The 19,523-nt window shown below is 38.3% G+C and overlaps 1 protein-coding gene across 10 annotated transcripts in view; it reads left to right on the top strand.

Annotated features, from left to right (window-relative positions):
• The window catches only part of DMD (dystrophin), a 1,715,077-nt gene that overhangs the window by 1,061,792 nt on the left and 633,762 nt on the right, over positions 1 to 19,523 (top strand). For all 10 annotated transcript variants that reach the window (XM_030575515.1, XM_030575505.1, XM_030575489.1 and 7 more), the window contains one exon: positions 15,667 to 15,831. In XM_030575515.1, the coding sequence (XP_030431375.1) occupies positions 15,667 to 15,831 (165 nt within the window). The remainder of the gene's footprint in view (positions 1 to 15,666; positions 15,832 to 19,523) is intronic.

The following is a 19,523-nucleotide window of genomic DNA, read 5'->3' as shown; positions in this document are numbered from 1 at the left end:
ACTTAGCTGAAAGCAACTTACAGATGTGTTCCTGTTTTTAACACTCATTGCCCAACTCCCAATGGGGTCTAAACCCCAAATAAATCTGTTTTACCCTGTATAAAGTTTAAACAGGGTAAACTCATAAATTGTTCATCCTCTATAACACTGGTAGAGAGAGATGCACAGCTGTTTTTCCCCCTCCCTCCCAGGTATTAATACATACTCTGGGTTAATAAGTAAAAAGTGGTTTTATTAAATACAGAAAGTAGGATTTAAGTGGTTCCAAATAATAGCAGACAGAAAAGTGAATTACCAAGCAAAGTAAAATAGAACATGCAAATCTATGCCTAAGAAATCTGAATACAGATAAAGACCTCACCCACTAAGCTTCCTTTTACAGACTAGTCTCCTCTTTGTCTGGGTCCAGCAATCACTCACACCCCCTGTAGTTACCGTCCTTTGTTCCAGTTTCTTTTGGGTATCCTTGGGGGTGGAGAGGTGGCTATCTCTTGAGCCAGCTTAAGACAAAATGGAGGGGTCTCTCACAGGCTTAAATATACTTTCTCTTTTGGGTGGAGACCCCCTCTCCTATACAAAGTTCAACTCGAAGATGGAGTTTTGGAGTCACATGGGCAAATCACATGTCCATGCATGACTCAGTTTTTACAGGCAGCAGCCATCCTGCTACCTTGAACATCCTCATGTAGACTTCTTATGTGGAATAGAGCCCCCCAAGATCCATTGTTCCATAAGTGCTTCTTGACCGGGCACGTAATTTACACATTCCTTTCTCAAGAAGCTGACCAAATGCTTTACAAAGGCTACATAAAAATCAAGCCAGTACACAGCCAATATTCATAACCTCAAGGACAAAAATGATATATGCATACAGATAGGAGGAATGTATTCAGTAGATCATAAACTTTACATAGATATGTTACATGGCGTATGTTAGCATAAAACATATTCCAGTTATATCATATATACATTTATAAGCATATTCTCATGAAGCCTTATGGGTACACGGTCACAATAGTATGTTATAATAGCATTTCTTTAACTACCTGTTATGGAGATGATCATATACAGTGTGATTGCCCAGAATCACAAAACATAAGCTAACGTATAATGTGCATAGTGATAAATCACAAAGATAGACAGAGAGATAGAGAAAGAAATGCAAGCAAGTACAGAAAATATTGGGGCAGGGGGAAGCAGCAACAACAGTTCTGAACTGTTCAGTTGTCAAAATAAAATAGGTTTGTTTGGGACTCTCTCAGTACAGTATATTGTTATTATGTTTCATCATCTTCTAATATCCATATACACATGAGGTTTACAAAGAGCATTCTTTTAAAATACAGTGTTATTTGACAGTTTCTGAAAAGAAACAACGGAGTTGTAGGCCACGTATGAAGGTGCAGAGCTTAGTGGTTAGCTTGCACAGTACCTAAAGGTTTAGTGGTCATAGTGGACAAGCAACTGAACATCAGTTCCCAGTGATGCTGTGGCAAAAAGTACTAATGCAATCCTTGGATATATAGACAGTGGAATAGTGAGTAGGAGTATGGAGATGATTTTACATTTGTATATAGCATCAATAAGACAATACTGAAATACTGAATATAGTTCTAGTGTCTACATTTTTAAAAGAATCTTGAAAAATTGGACAGTGCACGAAAGAGCTGCAAGAAATTATGTGAGAGCTGGAGAAAATTCCTTACAGTGAGAGATTTCAAGAGCTCAATCTGTTTAGTTTATCAAAAAGAAGACTGAGAGGTGACTTGATTACAGGGTATAATAATACCTTCATGGTGAGAAAATACCACATACTAAATAGCTCTTTAAGCTAGTGGAGAAAGGGATGGCAAGAACCAATGGATGGAAGCTGAAGCCAGACTAATTCAAATGAGAAGTAAGGCACACATTTTTAACAGAAAGGTGATCAACTACTGGAATAAACTAACAAAAGGAAAAAGAACGAGGAGTACTTGCTGATACAGACTAACATGGCTACCATTCTGAAACCTAACAAAAGGAAGTAGTGGATTCTCAGTCAAGACTAGTTGCCTTTGTGGAAAAAATGCTTAATCTGAACACAAATTTATAATTTAGTCAACATGTTTCATAGGGTTCAATATAGTGGAACTTTAATGGCCTGTGATATACAGATGGTCCTACTAGGTAATCTAATGATCCCTTCTGGCCTTCAACTATGTGACTTCACTTTGCCTAGTTATGTGTGTCTGTTCTTCCTTCACTTAATGAACACTAACTGCTTGATCTCATCCCTCTGAGGCCAATGGTAAGACTCTCATTGATTTCAGCAGTGCAGGGTCAGGCACTAGAAGTATCACAAGATATGCACACAACATGTAGTTAAAACTGACAAAATTAATTTCAGCTTTTTTTCATTAACATGAGTTGTGTGTGCTGTTGCCTCCCAGTAGGTAATTAGTGCATGACTAATAGGGAGCAGTACGTGTTTTCATGTGTCCTACCTATACCATTAGCTGGGTACACCTTCTCTTCATGCCCTGCCCTGGTTCATTTGACTAAGGTACTCAAGTCATATTAGTGCATGAGTGGCCATGTGGAAAGTATAGACCCCTCCCATAAACAAAGTGGTATTAGTCTCCAATAATAGGTTTGTTTCCAATCCATGGAAGGACATGACTCCCTATCTGCAACCTCCATGAGGGAACTGGAAAAGGCACTAAGCCCCCAAACCTTACAGATAGCTTAAACTTTGAGCATTTTCCTTAGCTAGACAAACTTCTTTTATGGATTGCTTGCCAAGATGAGTAGTCCTAAAAGTAAGATTGATATTTATAGTAAAATAAATGTGTGTTAATACCTTCTGGTATATCTAATTCAGAAAGGAAAAATGAAATATTTACTCCCATGGCAAATACCTCTTTTCCCATCCATAGTGTGTACCACAAGATAGGCTGTCCAACACTCAAAGAAACGCAGTGGTTAATTTATAGAGAAAAATCCTACCTGGTATATTAAAATAAAATGCCAGAACCTGCTGGGATAGTCAACACGGCCTGGAAAGCACATTTTAATAGGAATAAACTGAAAGTAGGTGCGTGAGTGAGGAACAATTTCTCCATTTTGGGCTGGGGCAGAAAATGGTAACTCCTGTTCCTGTGATAGTTTCTATGTTTCACAAGTTCTGGGCTCAACAGAAGCCTGCTTTGATTCTAACTCTGCCATAGGTTGGCTGCAGTGCAGCTGATGCTGACGTCTCTTCTTGTCTCACTCCTTTCCATCTTTTTCCCTGCTAGCATCACTTAGCTGAAGTGGGAGGAAGGGGGACAAAATGGAAGCTGCTCCTAGTTCCTGCTTGTCTAAGGAAAGTAATTTGACCAGTGAGTTACATATTCTCTTTTTCTGTGCATACACTATGGCGAATGTTAAAAAGCTGGCATTTGTCACCATTTACCATAAAATGGTATCCAAGGCTCTGGTCCTGCAAAGTGCTTTATATAGGCAGATGTCTGCACCTGCATAGAGGGGCCCAGCCTCACAGAATAGTTTATAGGATCAGGCTGCAAGATACCATTTCTTTCCCCCTATTTAGAATAGGAAATATCTATGGTGTTTCTGTTGACAAGCATTGACTGTCAGCACCCACTCAACACACTACTGTTATTTTAAAGATACTGTATATTAGATTAGTTCATAGTTAAATCCATCCCCTATAATGAGCATTGCTAGAACAAGAAAATATTTCCTATGCTTATCTTTTAGTGTGACAGCCATAGTATATTATATTTATTTCATATGATGTGTATGCACCTTTGGGAATTAGATACTACCTATCACACAGCCAATACCTCAGAAGATTAACTGTCTCAAAACATTCAAACTTCCATCTGTGCTTCAATGTTTAAACAGTAAAATAAAACTAGCATGCTGCACTATGTTGTTTTATCTATAATGTCTCAATAAACTTCATATGCTTGCTGAAGCTCAGCGATTGTTTTGGAATAAGCATACCTATCAAGAATATTACATTCTTTTTATTCAAACTTGCACTCCATCAAGTTTGTCAGAATTGCTGCATTTAGGATCCAATTATATGTTCCGCTCTGATACTGAGACATAATGGTTAGCCTACAAAGAGCTATTCAGATAGCTAGCTAGAGAACGGGGCTTCTTGCTTGTAAAAAATCTCTGTATAATAACTGTTTCCTTAAAAGGGAGAGCCTTTTTTATGTAGAGTAGATAAGTAACAGAATTATCCATATACATTAAGTGAAAACAATACTTTTTTTTATAATTAGTAGTGCAAACTATATATCTTCATATGCAGAAATATGTTCTGAAATGTGACCATTTTAAAAGAAAAGTGGTTTGTTTTTCATTTATTTTTTATTTCAATCTCAAGACGCAGATTCTGTGGAGTAGCCAAGCTATAAACTGCTTTAGTCCTCAGTAGGAGAAGGGAAACAAAAATCTGGCAGGCACCCACTAACCATAGCTCCCAGAGGTTGTCCAGCAATTGAGGATTACTGGGATTTATGGATATTCTGAGCATTTACTGCTTTTTTTCTTGCCACAGTATTCCTGGATATTCGTTAAAGGATCTCAGGTAAAACACATCTCTAGTATCTCTCTATAAAAAAAATTCAATAGCTAGTACATATCTAAGAGTCTGACTTGCTAGTAGAAGCCCTGCAACCAACCGTGTGGAAGAAGTACATGACACCAGGAATTAGGGGGCATATGCAAGAGGAATTCTCCTGTAAGTATTTAAACTAGTTCAGTAGAAAGCTGCCAGAGGGAACCAGAGGCATTAGTCTGAAGCAATATAAAAATTGAACAAAATTTTTAAAAGTTCTGTTTTTGATTGACTTGTATAAATCTACACAGAGGGAATATAAGTATGTCTAGTACTTTTTAATTGACAAAATACTAAATGCCTGTGTCAGCTGATTGCCAAAGCTGGTAGTAATGACACCAGTATATGTATTTTATTGTAAAGTATTTTGTGTATTATTTATTGTTTTAAATTGAATCCCCTGTATCTGATGTCCAAATGCTGTCCTTGGTCACATGTACACAAATTCCTTTGACAAAAACAATTTTTTGTGTCTCCTCAGAGCCAGAAAAAGTTATTTTGTTCATTTGTTGGTTGTGTTTGCTTTTTTTTTTTTTTGAGGGAAAGTTTAGCATATCACTGATTAGTAAGCTAGTGCCTTGTCACTCTGCTGAAACTAATTCTACAGAATTTCTCTGATTCATAGATGTAAAATAACAAAATGCCTGACTATTCACCCTCAGAAAATGACTACCCCAGAGGGATAGTTTACTATGTCCACATAGTTAGAAATGAAGCAAAGTTCAAATTGAACACTTGTTTCTGATTCAGGGGATCAATCCTGCTCTCATCTGTGTTATTTGGAACTTTGTCATTAATGTCAATGAGACCATAATTGAATCCTTGATACATATTGGTTGGGAAGGTATTACCAACTGTCAACAAGGGAGACAGTATGAACATAACTACTGAACTGCTCTGTACTAATTCTGCATGTAGAGTAAAAGTGTCTGTGTGTGTTTCAGACATTTGATGGGTGGGGTTATATTAAATCATGCTTTCCGATACCAATGACATATCACACCTTATCACCATGGAAGATGTGATAAATTGTATCATCATATGGCACAGTGCCCTGTTTTAGTAGGGTGGGAGTAATTTGCTTGGGCCAGCAGGAGGACACCCAACTTCTCAAATGGAGAGAGGAATTTGACATACCAGGGTATAATCCATACTAATGAGTAGCTGTGTCACCCATGCCTTCTAACCAGCTAGCCAAAGACTATATAGCTGTCCTGTGGGAGGGAAAGGTTTTAGTAGTTGCCAAGTGTACTTGTGAGAAGCTGAGGGATGACCCCAATGTTTTCAGAGAAACGAGTTTCAGTATGGTTGGAATCTCAGTACACTCAGGAGGTAGCTGACAGTGTTGGTACCATTATGACATACTGGGGTACAATCCAGACCAATGAGTAGCTATGTCACACCTGCCCTCTAACCTGGCCTGCCGTTTACAATGCTTTGCTGCTGTAGCCTCCAGTCTGGACTGCTCACAAACAGCTACCAGCATGCAAGTGACTCCCAGCTATGTCTCTGTGTGCTGCAGCCGGCCAGCCAGACCTTGGCTCTTACCAGCCAAACTATATCAGAATCAAACAAATTTTCCCAACATGCCTTCAGCAGTCTTACTGAATAAACTTCTCTCAGAATCCAGCAAAGGCTTTCTTTGTCACTTCAGGTGCCATGAATGTGATGGGCAGAGGAAGAGAGAGGGAGTCACTTGGGGTATTTGTCCCTCCTTTTAATAGTTTCAGTCCCCCCTCATGAAAAAAACATTTCCAGCTAAGATTCAGGAGACAAAGAGTCTATGTGGAAGAATATCCCCTGCTGTTTTTATCAACTATTTGAACTTCCTTTGTCTCTTCTTCCTGCTTGACGACACTGTTTACTGCTTAAATGCAAATTAAGCAGAGCACACATTCTTTTCCCTGTTTGCGAACTTCTGCTTTGGGTAGGGGCTGTAATCTGGAACATGTATTAACAGCATCATACAGAGAAATTTTATAACTCCACATTTTGTGTTGCCACACATATTTTATCAGGACAATATTGACTATCAAATTATGAATTTTCAAATGATACCTCACAAGGTATAGTTTGTACAACAATTATTATAGTAGTATGTAGGATCTGTCACAGGGAGACCCTGTGCCCAGACATACTGGAGCTGAGCTCCTTCTCCTGCCTCAAAATAGACATCACTGTATGCCTGGGAAAGGGCGAGGGGTTTCTCTGTATCCTATTGGCCAGCCAGGTGAGAGCAAGGGGATTTGAGTTTCTCTTATGTGTCCACTCAGTGTAAAGCCCTCCCAGTCATCTGGGGGACATTTCATCATGATTAGTGCCCTGCCCTTCCTCCCTATAGTTCAGGAATTTTTTACCATTGACCCAAAACTTGTAGGAGTCTAGAGGGTTTTTCAGCTTCCTCGGAGAATTGCAGTGCTTAGGTTAAAAGGATGCAGGAATTTCACTGTTAGGAAGTTACAGTTATGTCTGTCACAACTTTTGGTCAGTGTCTACTGCAAGCAAAAAGCTAAAGGATCAGCTCCCAGAGGTAAAAGAAACCATGACATGGGTAGAGTACTTGTAAGGAGAAGGGGAGACCTAAACTTGTCAGACCAATGTCTGCCTTACTACCTTCTGCCCCCATTGTGGGAGGTGGAGAGAATGAGCACACTCAGAACTGAGCTGAGTCCTAGGGGTTAGACTTACAAGGATCTGTCCCAACTCATTGGTTATATGATGTGCTCTCTGTAACTTCAAATTGGACCTAATTAAATATCTGCAATGTCAGAGGTAAGGGGCAGATAGTGCTCCACCCCATTATTGAATTAATAAAGTTGTGGCCTGTCTCTGTTTTGCACTATTATTAGATATTGCAGCTTTGCGTCATCTTCTGGGAAGCCACGTGCATTGACTGCTTAATTGTCAGATAGGTCAATAAAGCTTTTACTAGACATACATTTTCTCTCTCTCTCTTATCCCATTAAGATTCTTAATGTTTCGTGAACCCTGCATGGTTATGTGAAAATTTAGGATACTTAAAACAAAAATCCAACAACAACAACAAAGAAATGTTGGTATGACTTCTGCGCCTAGAATTCTTAGTATTTTGTTGCAAGGTGCAGCTACTGTACTGTAAGTAATCCAAAACAGCCTTTTCTTCATAAGATAGATTTTTAGTCTTTTTTTTAAATTAAATCTAATACTTTCTGTGGCCAAACCTCTCTGTGAGACAGTGGACTATGTCACACTATGTCAAGGGATAGTTTTAGTTAGAACCTGTTTTCTCTCTGTTCATAATTAAGATAAAGGAATGTGCAGTAAAAATTCATGTCAGTTGATGTATCTAATGTACTTTTTAAGAATCCACATTTAATTAGAACTATTTTGCCCCCCTCATTCACATTTATAATGAATTTGTGAAAACTTTTACAGTAATATTAATAACAGTCATATTTGAAGTAAGATATAATATTTGGTTACTAATGGGGAAACACCCCAGTGAGGGAGGTTTTTTAGAGCCAGGTGAATCATTCTACTTTCTCATTACCAACATTTGAATTATACTAAAAGATCAGTAAGTGCACCAGTACTTTGAGGGCAAAATGAGCACTACACACGCAGGAAATTCTGAATTAAGGTTAAACTTAAAAGAAAGCCAAACATGTTAAGGTGTGAAATACATACTTAGTGCACATAACTGTACTTTATGCTTTAATAATGCCATGCAATAACTACAGTTACAGTTAGTGTTTTTAATCCTAGGTTAAACTGTTTTCTTATGGACCTGCTGCACCTTTTTACTTGTTTTTGCCTTCCGGTATCACTCCAGCCTAACTGCCTAGATTGCAACTGCAGTGATTTCTGCTCCACTTTGACACTACCTTTTCTGCCTTGCACTACAGCACTGATTTTGCATTCCACATTGCTTCCATCTCCGTATGCAATGTATAGAGGAATATCTCTGAGCTGAACAATCAGCCAACAAAAAAAAAACATAGGAAAAGTTTCAATGCACAATAGTGTCAGTAGTTTTACGTTAAATGAAAAAGGACGGGGAAGGACCTGTTGTAGTGATAGTTAAGTTCCTTATGAGGGATAAAAGATCTTCTAACACCTAAGTTTGGAAACAGCCCTTGGGCTTACTTCTTAGTTCTATAAGGGGGGTGATATGAAAATATTCTTATAAACATTCAAATTTTTGAGCTGAGGTTATTTTATTCAAACTTCTCAGAACATTCTGATATTTCCAAAGATCTTAATTACTTTTCTGGTGGGTTTTTTTTTAATTTATCTTAATGCAGACAGTAAAAATATGAATATTCAGTGATGTAAAATTAAATTACTTCAAAATGGTATGCATTTTAAGATTATAACAATAATGAACATCTTGTGAAAACCTGGGTCAGTTTATATAAAATTAGCATCATCTACTGCTTGCCAATTTAGAGCTTAAATCTTTTCAATTATTCTATTACTTAAGATGCCAATCAGTCTAACCTAACTCTTCAACTGAAGTACTAAATTTCAGTATCTAAAGTTTTAAAATTAATATTTTGACACACGCAGCAAAACTGCAAAGATTCTTTGATGTTAAAGTCAGAGTCTCTTTCTTTAATCCACTTTTCTGCCAGGTTCACTTTTCTTTGGAGGCAGACAAAGGTGTATCTTTCTATGTTCTGTTGATTTGTTGCCAGCCAAACCAATGTTCTGGGATAGTAATACATATTCATAGGGAGTAATACAGTTGGTTTTTAGCAGCCTACTGATATTGGAATAGGATTAGAAGGCACCTCCTATGTCATTGAATCCAGTCCCCTGCTATCTTAGACAACCTCATCATATAATTCCCTTAATAAATTTATCAAACTCTATCTTAAAACTAGTTTGCTTGTTTTCTCCCATTGCTCCCTTGGCTGGTAGAAGTGCTTCTAATTTCCTCAAGCTGACCAGACATTTTCTTGATTGGTGTCAACTAGCTATGGTAAAAACAATGTATTGAACAGGTCCCAACCTTTTCTATTGCTTTCATTTCATAATAGTCTTGCCTGAGACTTCTCCCAACAGAGAGAGAATTTGGGTTTCCCATATGGTAGCATAGAATACCCTCCTTGGATCTTACAGGGGTTTCATTTATTGACATACTGTCAAAATCTGCTAATCTCAGGTACTTTTAAGATAACTATTACTGGAGTCCTTATCTTTGTTTCTTTATGTTGCGTAATAAGTCTCATGCCCTTGGGTTAGGAATCTATAGAATAATGTTGGATGTTTTTCAAGACCTCATCTAAGAAGTTAACTCATATTATAGATATGAATTTTTTTTTGCATGATAAATTAGTTGACATGGAACCTTATGATTTTTTTCAAAATATTAACCATTTAACAAATGTATTTTTTCTTCTTACAAAGATAATCCCGTGCCAGTGCTACAGTATTTAGCGCAGGAGTCAACTCTTTTATGAACAGAGTATGACCCTCAGGACTTCCTGATGTCAGCTGGCAGAGTTCACAGGGATATGTGAGGGTTACAGGAATCCCCTGGGTCTGGTATCTACATATTAGTCCACCAAAGAATGTCATCTTTAATGAAAACCTGAGTCATGATCGTCATCATAATCTTTTTGAGATGTATATATGGAAAATTTGTGAGTTATGTATTTAAGTACTAAAAATTATGTTCACTAGGTCTGTGAGTTAAAGTAGGTCATCAGAAGGTTATTCACATATTCCTGTCATGCAGTGGGAGATGGGAGGGGAGAGAGATGCTCCCTCTCTGGCCATGTGCAAACTGAGTACTGTATTGTTAATAGTGGACACCCATTTACAATCTGAACAAAATGCTAATCAATAGATTGTGGGGGCTGCAGGAAAAAAACAAAAACACCAGGGATTATTCTGTTTAGAAGGCAGACCGTGAACTTTTGGAACTATTTCTGAGGTGCAACTATACGGAGGAAGGGAGGATGGAACGAGGAGTGGCAGGGATTTGGAGAAATGATGGAGCAGGAGGCAGGGTAAGGAGGTTTGGTTTTCTGCAAACAGAAAGTTGGCAAACCTATACTCAGAGGTCTTCCAGGGGGTACATCGACTCATCTAAATAGTTGCCTCGTTTTACTACAGGCTACATAAAAAGTACTAGTGAAGTCAGTACAAACTACAATTTCATAGACAATTACTTGTTTATACTGCTCTGTGTATTATACACTGAAATATAAGTTTAATATTTGTATTCCAATTTATTTATTTTATTATTACATGGTAAAAATGAGAAAGTAAGCAATTTTTCATTAATAGTGTGATGTGACACTTCTATTTTTATGTCTGATTTTGTAAGCTTTTAAGTGAGGTGAAACTTGAGGGTATACAAGACAAATCAGACTCTTGAAAGGATTACAGTAGTCTGGAAAGGTTGAGAGCCTGTTTATATTAAGTCAACGTTTTTGTGTAAATGATATTTTCAGTGTGAATAATGTGCATGGACCGTAAAACCTAATCGTTTTAGTTTACGCATTATTTGTACATGTTGATGTTAGAAGCTGAATATATCTATGAATATAGCTAACTATGCTCTTCTTGTTGGAAAAAGAAAACCATCATATTAATTATCAGAGGGGTAGCTGTGTTAGACTGGATCTGTAAACGCAGCAAAGGGTCCTGTGGCACCTTATAGACTAACAGATGTATTGGAGCATGAGCTTGAGCATGAGTATTCACCCACGAAAGCTCATACACATCTATAAGGTGCCACAGGACTCTTTGCTGCTTTTACATCATATTAATGTTTCTTTTCTTCTTATTAACACACTTGCCTTAGCACCCCTGATAAATGTAGATTTGAAATTAGTTTGTTTAAATCTTTCAGGAGTAGACTCAGATTTATATAGTAGACTGCTGCCTCTGATCACTGTTACCAGATTTGCCCATTACTTTGGGGTATGCTCATTTATTCGGGTTACTTTTCTGGGGAAGGGGATTCTGTAATTTTATCAATGTACTGCTTGTGTCACTTGTGTTTTCATATGGAGCTCTACTTCTCCCGTCTGCAAATCCCCTCCCAATGGAGCTATCCTGCAGGACCTAGGTTCCCTAGGGCTGGGTTCCTCCAGCCCCAAAACCGGATGAACACACACCCACCCACACATACAGTAACAGAGCAAGTCTGAGCGGACCGGGTCAATCAGCACTGTCAAGCTGACCCCTTATATGTCCCTGGACTCACTGGGCTGGATGAAGCAGCACTTTCAGGCTGACTCTCCTTATATGCCCCTGGGCTCCATGGACTGGGTCAAGCAGCACTTTCAAGTTGTTACCCTTAAGCGTCCCAGATTTAGCACGTTCCTATCCCCACCTTCATAACACAATTGTACTGGCAGTAACCTACTTGATGAGCAAACCCCACAGTGTTCTGGGTGCTGCAGGGATCTTTAGCTTAGGTAAAAGAAGCGTTGCTGCAGAGTGAATGGGGGAAGCTAAAAACACCAAAGAGTAAAGTTCAGCCAGAGAGAGAGAAGCAACCAGCTTAACCATACAAGTTATTTATTGAATCATAGTGATAACTACACACAAGGAGGGCTAAACCAACATAACATACATTATTAAAGGTTAATACCTAAGGTAGAAAGGAAAAATGGAGAGAGAGAGAGAGAGAGAGAGAGAGAAGGGGATCTCACCGCTCCCTGAAGTTTGAACTGGTTGAGGTTCCCAGATGATGCTGGTAGTTGAGGGACCTGAGGGCAAGAGACAGGCAGAGCCCTCAGCACGATCAGTCAGGAGAATATGGAGTCCCAGTGGAACTGATGCAGAGTTTGGATCTAAGCATCAGAACACTGACTGGAGGGTGAGTGGGGATTTTTATAGACAAATTACAATGGTTGAAGGGAGAACACTAGATTTGTTTATAGGTAAGCTGATGATTCAAGGTTTTTTTTAGGTTAGACAATAGGAGCTGATCACTCTTGGCTATGGGTGGTGTTTTCTTCCAGGGAGCTCACAATGCAGCTAGGCTGCTTCACGATTTGGATATCAATTAAGGATTCATTACTAGAATTGGTCTGATAATTGCTGAGCTGGGCGTGTGCAGACATAGGTTCATTAGCATCTGGAGCAGAGATTCCCATGATGCAGTGCTTCCCTGCTTTTTCTGGTCCCAGAATTCAGTGTGGTTCTCTGTTCTCCATTCTGTATGTAAATTGAGATGTCTTCCTGTTCCATCTTTCATGCAGATGAGGCTAGGGGAGTTGTCTCTGCTCTCCATTCTGTATGCTAATGGAGATGTCTTAACCCCTCCTGACAAGGGTGATAAGATTTAGGTGTCTCTCCCAACACCCTTCACTGCTCTCTGCAAGTTGTTGTTTTTTTTCCTCTGATGGGTTTTGGTTTAAGCAGAGGCTGGGGGAAGTGGAGGGAGTCTTTCATGAGTCAGGCTGGATACTGCACCCTGGTTCCCCAAGAACACAGACGTGTCTGGTATCATCACCTGTTTACTTTCAAGAATAATATCTCTGTTGAACTTGTTTATGTTAATAGTAAAGTTTCTAAACATTACAGATTAACATTCAAATGTTGTAAGAAAGATGAAGCTAATCTTCTCTGAAATTAAGCCAATGTCTGCATAGATATTGAATTAACACGTAAGGGAAAAGGATGCATTTTTAATTGTTTTCCTTCACCTCGGGGGAGATATGCTGTACTATGAGTGAAGTGATTTTATTATACGTAACAAGATTAAGAGAAAACAAAAAGGGATTCGATTTATTGGTCAGATTTTATTAGATATTGGAGCAGTGGTTCTCAGCCTATTTACCACTGTGGGCCATATATGCAGTGCTCTGTGTTATTTGAGCCACACCCACACAATATATATACTACCTGTACATTTACCTGGGCCGCTGATTGTGCCACAGGTTGTCAATCACTGTGTTAGAGTATTAAGGAAAAATAGTAACAGTGAAAATCATTTAACATATTGGGGAACTATATGAATGACAAAAACCTGTTGGTGTTCTAAAATAAACTATATATAACAGTGTTATTCCTTTGATTTAGTCTAATTTATATTTTCAAATTGAATATTATTTGGAAAAACAAAGTGAAAGTTGTTTGTCATGAGATTCATATTTTCCTCCCTTTATCTCAGCTGTGTTTTTCATAGAAACTTTCATTGCATTCTGGTCTCCAATGGTTTTAGATTTATTGTGTTATGTAAATAACGGAGATGAAAGATTAGTAGGTAGTATGCATCAGTAATATTTTTGTAGTCAGTCAATAGCATAGTAGTGCTTCCATTAATATATTAATATTACATTAATATTCCAAAGGGAATATTGTGTTTATCAGATGCTTCCCTCATTTTGCTACTTTTAAAAGAGCCATTTTAGTAAAAGCCTGATCTTAGAAACATGGGCCACAGGGAAACTGATTTTCTTAATCTGCAGTGCAGACCCACTTTTTTTGTCCAAGTTGAATAATTAATTGCCACCCTTTTTAATACAACGTGAGCACCGCATTGGTTTAAAGGATGCTGGAAAGAAGAAAACTGTGTGATTTTTTTCTTTACTATTTTTATTTCCATCTTATTCTTGTCTTAATTTCAAGCACTTCTGTGTTGCGGACTAGTGCTATACCATCTAATACATGGGTGGGCAAACGTTTTGGTCCGAGGGCCACATCTGGGTGGGGAAATTGCATGCAGGGCCATGAATGTAGGGCTGGGGCAGGGGATTGGGATGCAGGAGGGAGTGCAAGGTGTGTGGGGGGGTGTGGTGTGCAGGAAGGGGCTCAGGGCAAGGGGTTGGGATGCAAGAGGGGTGCAGAGTGTATGAGGGAGCTCAGGGCAGGGGGTTGGGGTGCAGGGAGTGTGCGGAGTGAGGCAGGGGCTCAGGGCAGGGGCTTTGGGTGCAGGAGGCTTGTGGGGTGCAGCAGGGGACTCAAGGCAGAGGGTCAGGGTGCAGGGAGTGCAGCAGGCGTGCAGGCTGGGGGCTTTGGGTGCAGGAGGGTTGTGGGGTGCATCAGGGAGCTCAGGGCAGAGGGTTGGGGTGCAGGGAGTGCAGCAGGGGCACAGGCCGGGGGCTTTGGGTGTAGGAGGCTTGTGAGGTGCAGCAGGGGGTTCACTTACCTGGAGTGACTCTGAGCTGGCAGAGGTACACAACAGGCTTAAGGTGGGCTCCCTGCTTGCCCTGGTCTTGTGCTGATTCCGGAAGCAGCCAGCACCACGTCCCTGCGGCCCCTGGGGGAGGGAAGGGCAGAGGGCTCTGCGCGCTGCCCTCTCCTGTGGGTACCTCTCCCCAAGCTCCCATTGGCTGTGGTTCCCCTTTTCCTGCCAATGGGAACGTGCGGGACCTTAGTTTGCCCTCCCCTGATCTAGTAGCTCTTACTTTCTGATGCTATTGAGAATCGCTGTGGATAAATATGAATCTGCCTGAGGCTTTGCCTAAAAACTGAACAAGTAGAACTCAAACTGGAGGCACAGGGGTGTGTGTGTGTGTGTGTGTGTGTGTGTGTGTGTGTGTGTGTGTATATTCCCCTTATTATTTTTCTATTTTTGTGTGTACTTTTTTATCTGTACTTCCATGTTCCAACCTGACTGGAAACAAGCAGAACTAAGCATCTTCTAAGAAAACATGTTCTCATGAGATGTCCAGATTTGAGAGGCTGAGTTAGCATTTGGACATTTGAATGTTTATCTGAACTTAAATGAACTGCCAGCCCCTTTCAGATTTGTATATTCATTATTAAAATATTATATTCAAATTAAAAAGTTTTATACTGAAACAATTTAACCTCCTGAGAAAACAACCTTCCTTTATGTGGCACACAGGAGTAAGTGTACATCTGAATAAATAAAAACATGAGAAATGTGACATCACTTATTTTCCAGGGGAAGTGTTGTGGTAAATATATGCAACTGTTTAGTACTGTCCTTTAATATGTTCATTTATTTCTTTAACTCTCCCCACTTCCCAGTGTGTGCATATGATTTATGCTCTCTTAACAGTATAAAAGTGCACTCTATGTTGCTACATGTAGCTTATTTTTTTTCTCTTTCAAATCAAATTTCTGGTATTTTTTAGGTATCCAAAGATCTACCGGAGAAAGAAAAGGAAATTGAGCATCTGCTAAATAATTTCATCCAGTTTGAACAACAGTTAAGTCAGCTGATATTGTGGGTATCTCCCATCAAGGATCAATTAGAACTTTACAACCAAGTGGGCCACCTAGGAGCTTTTGATATTAAGGTAATGTTTTCTTCTTAAAATTTCTGTATTTTTCACTGATAGAAAGTCAGGTCTACAATGAAACGTGGATTTTTGTCCCTCCTTCCCTCTTATTCCTAAAAAACAAAACATTTCTTGTGATATTGGCAGTGCAAGTTGTGCAATCTGTTTGGTTTGCCATCATTTTCCACTGAGTTATGAAAAAATAAAATTGTAAGAAATACTTTCTACTTAAGAATCCAAAGAAGATATATGACTCTTATACTGTTAATTGTCAGTGCAGTGATAGGTGAACTAGCTGTGCAGCTCATGTTAACAATAAAGTCTCATGAAACAAGTTGAGAATAGTCCCCTAGACCTTTGGTATTAAAAATTCTATGCATTAAGATGCATTTTATTTATTTACTTATTCTTTAACCAGCAGATGCCAGGTTTAGAACAAATCATTGCAGAGGATAAATGTAAAGCTCTGTCAGCTTTATCTTTAAGAATGTTTTTACCCTTTTCTTTCATACCAGAGTAAGGACCTTGAACATTTGTGCTCTGAGAAATCTAAAGTAGTTATAAAACATCATGTATGGTATGGATTGGATTCTGCAAACCATTACTAGAGTATGCAGTGGTTAATACTAGTGCTGTACTAATATCTTCAGTGAAATAACACTCAACAATAAATATTTTATGTGGTGATAGGGTTGTAAGTTCAAGTCCTGTATTGTGGTTAGATATAACTCAGCATATATAGGGTCATGTTTTGACGCTCTTACTTACGGTGAAAAGTATCTAACTCTACAAATAGCCTCACTGAAGTCACATGAAGGCCTACTTGTGAAATAAAATGCTATTCAATGCAAGCAATAGTATTGTAATCTGACACCTAATATGTAATCATGTGTAAAACAAAATATATATTTGAATAAGATGAATTAATGATGTCAGAAAAATTATATTTAAAAAAATCTATTATGATGATACAGTTTGTTGGGACTGCATCTAAATGGTTTCTGCATATAGGACAGGGGTTCTAAAACTGGGGATCATGATCCCTTAGGGGCCTGCGTGGTTATTATGTGTGCGTCACAAGCTGTCCGCCCCCACCCCCAAACCCTGCTTCAACTCCAGCATTTATAATAGCGTTAAATATATATATATCAAGTGTTTTTAATTTATAAGGAGGGGTTGCACTCAGGGGCTTGCTGTGTGAAAGAGGTCACCAACAGAAAAGTTTGAGAACCACTGGAGCATTTGGATGTGTATGTGTATGTGAAATATATTGGGACACATCCCCAGCTAGTGAAAATTGGTTTAATGCCATTGAAGTCAGCAGTTGAAATCAATGGAGTTTCAAGAGTTTACACCAGCTGAGGATCTGTCTCACTCTTTGATTAGTGGTCAAGCTGAAGATTTTTTTAGATGTTACTGTGTTTTGTATCAAAACACATTTGGTGAAACAGCATTTCAAAAAAAAATGTTCTAAGAATTAAGTAGAATTTTTGTTTGCCATGAGTAAAGTGAAACTGTAATTATTTCCAAATAATTGAGTTGAGTTGAAACTGTTTATTAATTTGGCTTAATTCTATTTCTTTTATAGAAGTGTTTTAATACCAAAACACTTTGTGTCTCACACAATCGATTTAGATAAAACAGCTAATCTCAAATCCTGTAACTGACAGAATGAGTTCAGTTACAATATTGATTCAGTCTTTGAAAGATATAAAATAGTTCAATTGAAAATGCCTTTATATATACTGAGCAAAGGATGTACTTGTGTGTTTGCAAAAAATAATCTATATTTATTTCCTGTAATTTTAACAGATTTTTTGCTTAATATTTGTATTATGTCCATTCTAATGTTCTTTTTCATGGTCTCCATGACTGTCCAGAAACATTCCATCGGAAATTGGCTAAATTGCTTTGAATTATAATAAGAGTATTGCTTTTTTAATGTTTGTGAAAAAACACATTCTGATTGGCTGTACGGGGCCTCATTTGTGATGTCATAGTCATTCTCCATATTGAACTCTGAAACAAAAAAACAGAAAATATTCCTATAATGCTGAATGAGTGAGACAAAAATTTAATGGAGGGAGGGGATGAAAAGTGACAAAGGCTGGTCCCTAAGCTTCCTCTCTCCAGTACCCTCACAGTTTTTCCATTTCTCTGCCAGAGAACAATCTGCTTCTTTCCCAGTCTAGTTATTTATGCCTAATCTATTCCTGTATTATATACAGTGCTTCTCTCTCTCTCCATGACAGCTGCCTCTTCCCTTTTGTTGTGTGCACACACACTTCCGTTCAATAAGAAGGGCTTCTTTTAGATTATAACATTATGTATAAATTGATTCAGAGCCTTAAACCAGCTACATGTCCTGCTAAGAGCAGCCTTGCCACAAATGGCAAGCATAAAGGGAAGCAACAATTTATTTTTGAAGTCCCCCTTCTAGTGCATCTCCAGGTGGGTAATTGAGAGGGAAACCACTGCTTCCCTCTGCAGCCTGGTGATGCAGTGCACACAAGCTCCACCTTATCTGATGTATCCTCATTCTCTACTTCTTCACATTCCTGCATTGTTATTCCATGCCACAGTTTTTGTTCATTACTGTAAACATGCATGTGAGCAACTTTGAAAATGATGGCATTACTCATATGAGTAAAGTTACTCGTGTGCATGTGCTGTATTGGGCCCGTAAATTGTAAGCTTCTTACCAAATGTATATACTTCTCTCACCATGCAAACGATATAATTGTAGTTTTATTGCATTATTAAGACTCCGAATTGTCCAGGGAACCTCACAAAACTAATAAAAGCAGCAGAGAGTCCCGTGGCACCTTATAGACTAACAGACGTATTGGGACGAAGTGGGTATTCACCCACAAGAGCTCATGCAACAATACATCTGTTAAGTCTATAAGGTGCCACAGGACTCTTTGCTGCTTTTACAGATCCAGACTAACATGGCTACCCCTCTAATACTTGTCACAAAACTAGAAAATTAACAATAAATCTCTAGAAGACAGTTAAGAAATGGTGCTGAAATATTATTCCTACTAAAATCTCTTCTCCTTCTATTATGAACTACTTTTTTTTGGAATGACATGTTTTAGGGCATCATCACCAACCTAAAATAAAACTTTTTTGTTTAAAGGTATTTATTTAAATGTTAAATTAAAAATCCACATGCTTCTAGAAGTAAACCAAGGTGGGAATTCGAAGGCAACTGGTGGATGTGTGTCTGAGGCTATGTGCATCAGTAGATTTACTGCACTCCCTTTGTTGTGTTTTGTTGTTTATTCACATGTATTATTAACCAGTTGATTTATGCACTTATTGGTGGAAGACCAAATAGATGTATCTGAAAATCTCTTCCTTTATGCCTGATGGAAAGGACTTTTAATGTATGATTTAAGGATATGTCAAATAAAGTATAATAGATTGCCAATGGATCATATAGGTCTATTTGTATGCTAAATAGTGGACCTTCTGTTAAATTTTCATTGGTTTTTTTTTTTAATTCAGTTTGTCTGGCTTATAAGCCATTTATTTTTATTGAAATTGTATTGGTTTGTGAATAAAAGAATTCATTTTATAAGTAATGTTGGCGTGAACAATTTTTATTACTTTTTATTATGGATGATATCGGACAGGTCATTGACAAAGATGATCATTGGCGTATAAAACATAATAGGTTTTTATCTGCATCCTCATTTATGTCA

Source organism: Gopherus evgoodei, chromosome 1 (assembly GCF_007399415.2).
Source record: "Gopherus evgoodei ecotype Sinaloan lineage chromosome 1, rGopEvg1_v1.p, whole genome shotgun sequence".
Taxonomy (NCBI): Eukaryota; Metazoa; Chordata; order Testudines; family Testudinidae; genus Gopherus; species Gopherus evgoodei.
Note: the sequence above shows the minus strand (reverse complement) of the source record. Positions and strands in the feature narration are given on the sequence as shown.